The sequence below is a fragment of the Pteronotus mesoamericanus genome, unplaced genomic scaffold (genome assembly GCF_021234165.1).
Source record: "Pteronotus mesoamericanus isolate MK-2021 breed Mesoamerican mustached bat unplaced genomic scaffold, CSHL_Meso_final contig_173, whole genome shotgun sequence".
Taxonomy (NCBI): Eukaryota; Metazoa; Chordata; class Mammalia; order Chiroptera; family Mormoopidae; genus Pteronotus; species Pteronotus mesoamericanus.
The window spans coordinates 12,798,101-12,808,229 of NW_026555072.1; the positions used below are offsets into that span (position 1 = coordinate 12,798,101).

Here is a 10,129-nt window from a genome sequence, read left to right on the forward strand (position 1 = left end):
GGGGGTTGAACTACTGTGGTGACTGAGAAGATGAAGAGATGTGGACAAATTCCAGATGGATTTGGATGAGCTGATAAACTTTGTTTATGGACCAGAGGTGAAGAGTGAGAAATGAGGAAAGTAATCTAGGTTCTGGTGTTTAGAATTGAATACCTGGGTTGGTGGTAGCGCTATTTATTACTTTGGGGACTTTTGGCCAGGGGCATATCTGGGGTAGACGGGTGGGAATGCCATATCATGTAAAATCTGAGGTGCCCATTAGATGTCCCAGTGGAAATGTCATGCAGATAACTCTGAGGCCAAGGAGCTCTTTATAGACTCGGTGCTCCAAGTTTGTATTGGGGGCTGGGTGTGTAGGCACCCTTGGCCTAGCAAGTAAAAAGACATCATACACACAAAAAGAAAGCATGTGTTCAACATAAACTGTATTATTTACTAACTCTAGGCACAATGACACACTTATCAATTAGGGAAGGCGGGAACACTGCCCAAATCAAAGTTCCCACATACCAGGCCCAAGGTCCAACCGTGCAAGGAGGCCTTTCTAAAGACAGCAGTGTCAGTCCTGCTATGTTGACTCATTCATGCACTGTAGGTGTTATTTACAGAAAATGGGCATTTATCACCTACCCACTAGGAGGATGGGCCTGATACAATAATACCTGTACTTAAGGTGTATAAGTAGCAAAAGACAATATTATGAATAACTATATGCCAACAAATTGGACAATCTGGAAGAAATGAATAAATTTTGAGAATCAAGATAGCGGAGGAGTGAGTAGAAGTCACATTGACCTCCTCCCAGGACCAACCTGGAATTACAACTACATTGTGGAGAAATCATTTGGAATAAACAACTGAACAATAGTGAGAGAGGAGTCTTGTAACCTCAGAGACAGAAGAATTGGCTTTAGCACCATCTAACTAGTAAGCAGTACCATAGAGACTCGAGAAGGCAGGCAGGGCACCCATGGGCGGCAGCACCAGAAGGATATTGAAATGGCCAGTTGGATCCCCCTGAGAAGAGTGGGGTCTAAACCATAAGCGGGGATCTCCAGCGTACAGCCCCCAAATTACACAGAAAACAGACAGCTGAGAAGAGCAGCAGTGTTGCTCTCTGCCAGAGACAGGTGGTTGGAGACGCAAAGAACCATCTAAAGGGCCAATGTATAAATTTTTATTTGCAGCCACTTACCCTGGTCTCTGGCAAAGGTTGGGGCAGAGTGGGCTAGAGATGACTGAGGAGAGACTGGGGAAGGAGGCTTTGGGGAGAAAAGTGAGAGAGTAGCCGGTGGGATCTCGGTGCTGACTCATTGCCCATGTGGAGGCAGCCACCTTGCTAAGGCAGAGACCACTCCCCGCTGAGTGGCAGCAGCATCAGACCCAATAGCCCCACCCCCCAGGTGGGATTCCACCCCTCCCTGTGCTGTCTAAGCCGCATGCTGAGTGCAGAGTGGCAGCCACAGATAGTAGATCCCTGGCTAAAGGAGGAGCAGAGAGGTCTGGAGACACTTGAGGAGAAACTGGGAACAGAGGCTTTGGAGAGAGAAGGGAGAGAGTAGCTGGCAGGATCCCAGTGCTGACTCCTCCTACCATACAGCAGCAGTGTGAGAGGACCCAATAAACTCACCACCAGGAGGGACTCTGCCCTGCCCTGAGCTGTCTAAGGTGGCCTGCTGAGCGCGCAGTGAATAGATTAATAACTGAAGGAGACAGCTATAGACAGTATATTCCTGGAAGTCTCAAACAGACTGCCTAAGTTCAGACAGGGACAATATCTGACATCATCAGAGGCAGATCCAGAAAGTAAAAACAGTGGTCTCCTACCATAGAAGTTCACACCACAAAGTCAGGAAATCAAGACAGATCACCTTAAGAAGCAGAAGCAAAAAATAAGTCTCACAAATAATGGGAAGACAAATAAATACCCCTCACTCGAAAGGAAAGGAGGAATCTCCAGAAAGAGAACTAAATGACATAGAGGCAAGTAAACTATCAGATATTGAGCTCCAAACAACAGTTCTAAAAACTACAGGGAATTTCAAAAAACTACAGGGAAACTATGAGGAACTTAGCAACTATATCAACATGAAAAAGGACATGGAAAGTATCACTGAGAGACAAGAGGAAATGAAGAATACAGTTTCTGAATTGAAGAACACAGTAGAAGGAATCCAAAGCAGGCTAGATGAAGCTGAGGACCAAATCAGCGAGCTGGAGGACAAGGTAGAAAAGATCTCCCAGAAAGAGCAAGAGAATGAAAAAAGACTCAAAAAGAATGAAGAGACATTAAGGGAAATGCAGGACAACCTCAAACGTAATAATATCCATATAATAGGGATACCAGAAGGAGAAGAGGATGAGGAAGGGATAGAGAACCTGTTTGAAAAAGTAATGATGGAAAACTTCCTTAATTGGAGGAGAGAAAAAGTCACACAAGTCCAGGCTGCATAGAGGGTCCCATTCAAGAAGAACCCAGTGAGGCCCACTCCAAGACACATCATCATTAAAATGGCAAATATCAAAAACAAACAGAGAATCCTAAAGGCAGCAAGGGAGAAAGAGGTAGTAACATACAAGGGAGCCACGATATGGCTATCAGCTGACATCTCAACAGAAACACTAAAAGCCAGAAGGGAATGGCAAGAAATATTCCAAGTAATGAAAAGCAAAGGCCTGCAACCAAGACTGCTCTACCCAGCAAGGCCCTCAATGAAAATGGAAGGCGAAACAAGGAGTTTACCAGATAAAAGAAGGCTAAAAGAATACACCTCCACCAAACCAGCATTGCAAGATATGCTAAAGGGACTGCTTTAAGAAGATGAAGAAAAGGAGTCTATGAATATCTACTTCCTTTCATAGTCACCAATACTTGATATTACCAATATTTTTAATATTTATTAATCTGATTGTGACAAGGATTTGTTATTTTAATTGTTACTTCATTATTTGTTGAAACTGAACCTGTTTTGTATATTTCTTGCCCATTTCTATTATTTTTAAAAAGCTTTAAATGACTTTTTGGTATTCTTTATCCATTTTTTGACTAAATGTTCGTAGAATTTTTTTCTTAAAAAAAAACCCTCAAACATGTTAACCCCTTTTTAGATGTGTTGCAAACACTTTCTTATTCTATTACATGTCCTTTAACTTTTTAATATGTATATTATTGTATAGTCTTAAATGCTTAATATAGTCATATTGTTGATATGTTACTTTATAGTTTCTGGGTTTGAATACTTTACTTCAGGGTAAAAAAATATTACTTTATGTTTTCTCCCAAAACTCCTTAGATTTTACATATTGATTTTTAACTCACCTGAATATTTTTTGTGTAACATGTAAAATAGGGCTCTGTATTTGTTTTATTTCAAGTAATAGTGGTCCATGCATCTTATTTGTTGAATAAGCCTTATTTTCCCCATTGATTTGAAATATCAATTTCATCATATATTACATGATTAGACAGATATATACATTTATTTCTAGACTGTTCATTTTATTTCATTGATCTACTTGATTATTTTTGTGCTGGTGTCATGTTGTCTTAATTGCTGAGACTTTATAATGGATTTAAATTTTTTAATATTTTATAATGGATTTTGATATTTTAAGAAAATAAGTAAAATCAATCTACATTTAAGAAAGAAAGAAAGAAAGAAAGAAAGAAAGAAAGAAAGAAAAAGAAATAAAGAAAGGAAGAAAGAAAGAAAGGAAGGAAGGAAGAAAGAAAGAAAGAGAGAGGGGGAGAGAGACAGATAGAACTACCGTTTGCGACAACATGGATGGAACCGGAGAATATTAAGCTAAGTGAAATAAGTCAGCTGATGAAAGACAAATACCATATGATCTCCCTTATAACTGGAATCTATTCAACAAAATAAACTAACGAACAAAGCAAACCACAGGCATGGAAACATGGAGCAGACTGAAAGTGACCAGAGGGGATGGGGAAGGAGGACAGTGGTGCAAAGAAGGAGAAGGGACTAGACAAAGAACATGTATGAATGTCTCATGGACATGGACAACAGAGTGGGAATTGACTGTGGGAGTGGGGTAAAGGGGGGGAAATTTATACAACTGTAATAGAATAAACATGATTTAAAAATTTAAAAAAAGAATAAATTTCTAGAAACATACAATCTTCCAAAAGTGAATCAAGAAGAAACTGAACAACTGAACAGATAGCTTAGGACTAATGAAATTGAAGCAGTTATTTAAAAAAAAAAAATCTCAACAAATGCATTCCCTGGACCAGATGGCTTCCAAGAACTATCACCTCTCCTTCTCATACTTATTCAAAAAAATTCAAGAGGAGGGAAGACTGCCAAGTTCATTTTATGGGGCTAATTATGGAAAATATTTCTTCTTGAGTGAACATAGGTGACTGCTGTATATAAAATGGCTGTGTGGATTTGTTTCAGTAACATTTTTACTTAGAATTTTTGTATCTAAGTTCATACATTAGATTAATCTATAGTTTAATTTCAACTAAATTGTTGAATTTTTTGGCATAAGGTTATTCATTATTAACAAGTACATTTCTGAACACAAATGTGGTCATTTTTTTCTCACACCAACGAATTCTCCAAGTTTCCGGGTACCACCTGGGAGTCCTAAAGTTCAATTATGACACTAACTACCTGGAATTAGTACAGATCCCACAGGTTAAGTACTCAGTCCAAAAACATTGCCTCCCATCCTCCACTTCAGTCACTACTTGAAAGTCTATGTTCTCAGCTCTTCTTCTGATCGATGGGCTATAAATGAGAAGTTCCTGTGATATCCTCCTCATGATGGATAATTTTCTGGAATGGCTCATGGAACTCAGGAAAACATTTTGCTTACTAGTTTACCAGTTTATCCTAACAGGAAACAACTTAGGGTCAACCAGGAGGAAGAGATGCAAGGGGCAAGGTATGGGGAGAAGGAGCATGGGGCTTCCGTGACCGCTCTAGTTGCATGGCCCTCACAGCACCCCTGTGTGTTCCCAACCTGGATGCTTTCTGAACCCCTTCCATTAGGGTTTTAATGAAGGCCTAATTATGATAGATGTGTTTAATTAAATTATTGGCCATTAGCGATTAAGTCCACCTCCAGCCCCTCTCCTCTCCTCAGATGTGGGATGAAGGATGAAAGCCCCAACCCTCTGATAACACAGATGGTTCCCTTGGCAACCAGCTCTCCATCCTTAGGTGATTCCCAAAAGTTACCTCATCATCATAAACTCATGTATGGCTGAAAGGAGTTTGTTTTGATTACCAAGAGTCTCCTTTCACCTTAATCACTCCAGAGTCCTTTCATAAGCTGGTGACAGAAATCAAGCATTATAACAAAATATGCTTCTATCACTTTGAAAAAATATAAGGGTTTTAGGACCTCTGACTAGGAACTGATGTTGAAAACCAAAATATACATTTCCTATAATACAATATCACAATTATATTTCCTCATCATACTTTGAATAAGTTTACGATCCATAGTGGTGTCTTCTTTCTCATTCTTGAAAGTGGTAATTTGCATTTTTTCTCCTCTCTTCTTCTCCTTCGCCTTCTCCTCCCCCTCCTTCTTCTCCTCCTTCTCCTCCTCTCTCTGGTTAGGCTGTCTAGAGATTTATGTTTTTATTTGTTTGTTTAATTTTTTCAAGGAAACTGCTTTGATTTCGTTGATTTGATATTGTTTTCCTTTGTTTTCTATTTCACTGTTTTCTGCTCACATCTTTATAACTTCTTTCTTTCTGCTTGACTTGGGTTTATTTTAGACCTTTTCTACTTTTTAAGTTATAAGCTAGATAATGGATTTGAGACCTTTCTTGTTTTCTAATATAGGAATTCAATGATATAAATTCACATGCAAGTAATGCTTTAACCTACAAATGCTGATAGGCTGAGTTTTTGTTTACATTCAATTTCAAATAATTTCCTTTTCAACACTTGGATTGCTTGAAATGTATTATTAGCTTCCAAATATTTGACTGTTTTTCAGATATCTTTATGTTATTATTTCTAATCCAATTTCATTATGTTTAGAGAACATTTCTTTCATGATATTAATAATGTTATATTTATTGAACCTCATGTGGTAGGCTAGAATATGATCTATCATGGTAAATATTCTATGCACACTTGAAAAAAAATGTGCTACTAAGGAATATGTTTGTAAAGTTTCTTCACATAATGCCCAATGGTTGCCTGCAAAGAGAGCTCTGTCGTTTCTGAAATCTGTGAATGTATTGGGTATTCAAAATGTAGGTATTTTCATTCTTAAATACTTAAAAAATGATAATTGAATCATGTTGGTAAACTCAACACAAACATTATCTGCACACATACACACACACAAGAAAGAATGCCATTAGGAGACCAGAAATTGTGAGGTATTCTTGAAAGACAGGAAAAGCAGAGGCTACGAGATTGGTTAATTCAGAGAATTTGAACATCTGCAATAGAAAACCTGATCACATTCAGAGAAACTCTAAGAAGAGAGTAAATGAAATTGCAGCACTTTAGAGCATCCTTGGCCAACTGCGAGACTGAAGAGCTACTCTGTGAGCGTCAGATCTGTTTTACCCTGCCCAGCTCTAACTCTCCCCGAGCCCTACTTACACAGGGCAGTAAGCACCTGTGGCATGTGACCCCTTTAATGTCCCCAAACTACACTCCAAAGACAGTGAATGAGCTGGAGATGATTGCACACCTGCAGAGGAGGGAAACAATAGGACACAACTACGGAGAAGTAAAAAACACTAGTCTTCCAATGCCAGATATATGTTTATTTTGGTAACAAGAAATGTCCCTATCCTACCTGTAAGCCATGCCATGTATGCTCAAAGGAGAAAGCCACTGAGTAATTGACACACTCCAGCCTCCCATTTCCAGCAGAAGCCCAGTAGTGAAATAGACATCACAACTCTAGATGAGATCCATGCTAATCACCTAGGTTGATCAAATAAGTCCTTTACCTCTAAATATAAATTAATAAAGTTTTGCCCAATGTATGAGGAAGGTAAAAGAAAAAAAAGACAAGGAATACACAGAACTATTTCCGGGCAGGGGGAACCCAGGTATAATACAGGAAACAGAATAGAATTTTACCAAAAATTCAAATTCATATTCTCAGAACTTCAAGGGAAGAAAATGGATTTATAAAATAAAAATGTCTACTATAGAAGGACTTAGAGGACAGATAACGTTCTTGCAAAATAGAAATATTATTGCGAAATTTAAAATATTGAATGCCAAGGGCTCAGGGAAAATTCTCTCCGCCTCACCCAGGTTGTGATGGAACCTGGAACACGTCGATGGTGCACCGCCTACTTGGACCCACCCCCCAGGGATCCTCCTTCCCCCCTTTCCCCAACAGTCGCGAGAAATGGCCACTCCTTCTGTCTTCCGGTCCCACCTCCCATTTTCCGGTTTCCTCTCAGAGCCAACCGCCTGCCGCCTGCTGGGGAGCACTTGAGCAGCACCGCTCTCAGGCGCCGCTCACTCACCCGGGGACGCTCCAAGGCTACCCCGCAACGCCAGCTCCCGCTTCCACGACACCTTGGCTTTGGTGCCGCTGCCGCCGCGCACCCGCGCTACCAGTCCTGACGACACCGCCCGGGCCCTGGCACCTGCGTCAGAACTATCACCCCGAGTGTGAAGCCGCCATCAACAGCCAGGTCAACTTGGAGCTCCACGCCTCCTACGTGTACATGTCCATGGCCTTCTACTTCGACCGTGAAGACGTGGCCTTGAAGCACTTCAGCCTGTTCTTCCTCCGGCAGTCTAACAAGGAGAGGGAGCACGCGGAGAAGCTGTTGTGGCTGCAGAACCAGCGTGGCGGCAACACCCGCCTGCGCAACGTCAGCAGGCCGGAGCGAGAGAACTGGGAGAGCGGCCTGAGGGCCCTGGAGTGCGCCTTGGACCTCGCGAAGAGGGTGAACCAGAGTTTGCTCGATCTGCACCAGCTGGCCACCGAGAAGGGGGACGGCCATGTCTGTAACTTCCTGAAGCGTCACTACCTGCATGAGCAAGCGATGTTCATCAGAGAGTTGGGGGACCATATCGTCAACCTGCGCAAGCTGGGGGCCCCGGAAGAGAGCCTGGCGGATGAACTCTGACACGCTCACCCTGGGCGACAGCAAGAACTGAGCCTGGACTGCCTTCCCGATAGCCACGGGGTCACTTCCCCTGGTCACCGTGCTGAGCCTGCCAGTTTCTCTATGGCCTTTGCAAAACGTTCACTTAAGTTTTTACGTTCCAGTTTTACCATTTCTTCAGTAAAGTTACTGGTTGCTAAATAACTGAAGGCCTTTCATTGATTAGTGTGTGCAAAACCCTTGCCTTTTAAATTTTCAAACAGGTATGCGGGAGTCTCTTTACCCACGCATGCCCCATCACGTGCAGGTCGGGATCTCCCAAGGACGGGGGGAGAGGGTATTTCCTGGGATCCTGGATGGAGGGAAGGGGTCTTTCCTGGGATTCTGGATGGAGGGAGGGGATATTCCGTGGGACCCGCATATGGAGGGAAGAGGCACCCTGTGGGACCTGGGATGGAGAAGGTATTTCATGGGATCCTGGGAAAAAGAATTAATCCTCTCTTTATAAACAACGAGATATATGTGGGGGAGCTGTGGTGGGGCCCTGGTGAATGTGGGTGCATTTGCATGATAAAATTATAGCAAAAACATAGTATGGAATTCATGATACTGATTGCCTCTAAGGAAGAAGTGAACAATGAGATTGAGCAGAGATTAAAATAAAGGGAGTCTTCTAACTTTGAAATATTTTAGCTCATTAAATTTTCAAATGTTAAAGTTTGTTGCTTCTGAGTAGTAACATGGAGGTCTTACAAGTCAGAATAGCAGAATACCTCTTGACAAGCTCACTCTGGGCAATAATAATAAAGGGAAATGAGTCTTGGGCTGACTTTCCCATAGACACAGAAGTGATTTCCCATGGTCACCATTTCTGGTCGTGTTGCTTTTCTTCTTCAATTTTACCCTTTCTCCCATTAAAGGTAACAAGTTACCAAAAAACACAAATTACCTTATCAGAAGGGCTGAAAAAATATAAGGTCAAGGCTGAAGGTCAATTTTCTGATATTGAATATTAAGTAGAATCCCCCTGAATGTTAAGTCAGTGACTCTCTGTTTTGAGGAGTGTAGAGGGTGGGGGAGAGTCAAAGCTGGGAGACCAGTTAGGGCATATTGTAGCTGGTCCAGGAGAGAGACAAGGGAGGTTGAACTGCAGTGGCAACTGAGGATATAAAGAGATGTAGGCAAATTTCAGATGCACTGGATGACCTGAGGAGCGGTAAGATGACAAGATTTACTTATGAACCAGAGGTGAAGAAAGGGAATAGGGAAAATAATCTGGGTCATAGTGTTTGGTCTTGAACACCCGGATTGAAGGTAGTGCTATTTATTAATCTGGGGATACTTGCAGGGGGTCACAGAGGTTGGGGAAGGTATGTGGCATTAAATCTGAGATGCCTATTAGATGTCTGAGTGGAAATGTCGTGCATGTAGCCAGAAAAATCAATCTGGAGCTTGGGTGGGTTGTCAGAGTTGGAAATACACACGTGGGAGACATCAGCTATAGATGCCTTGAGGTCATGGGACTGGATAAGCTCACTACATAGGGTAGAGAGAGTATGGCCCAGCCATCCCCAAGCCCAAAACATCTAACACTGAAGGATGGATGGAGATTTTAGAATGGTCAGGTGGCTACTCACCCCACGTGGACGATGACTACCTTCCAGACCATGACCACATGTATCTCCTCAAAATCTATCTCAAAATCAGTCTGTTCCTAACCTCAATGTGGCCTCTGCTTTCTCCTTGCATGATGTGGAGAGGAGTTGGCCTGTTGCCTTGTCTCCATGGCTATGGGTAGAAAGATTATTTCCCAGTAAAAAGATTTCCCATTTCCCGAATGCAGACTGGTGCAGCCACTATGGAAAGCAGTGTGGAATTTCCTCAGAAAGCTGAAAATGGAACTGCCTTTTGATCCAGCGATTCCCCTGCTGGGACTATACCCTGAGAACACCAAAACGCCCATACAAAAGAACCTATGCACCCCAATGTTCATAGCAGCACAATTTACAATAGCCAAGTGTTGGAAGCAACCTAAATGCCCATCAG

At 41.9% G+C, this 10,129-nt stretch overlaps 1 protein-coding gene across 1 annotated transcript; it reads left to right on the plus strand.

The window, feature by feature from the left end:
- Window positions 1-5,543: 5,543 nt before the first annotated feature.
- LOC129065063 (ferritin heavy chain-like) lies at window positions 5,544-8,900 on the plus strand (the record flags this gene model as incomplete). Its single annotated transcript, XM_054566335.1, has 3 exons — window positions 5,544-5,595; window positions 7,617-8,102; window positions 8,860-8,900. Coding segments are annotated over 3 exons (579 nt in total), but the record flags the coding sequence as incomplete, so codon positions are not given.
- Window positions 8,901-10,129: the final 1,229 nt, after the last annotated feature.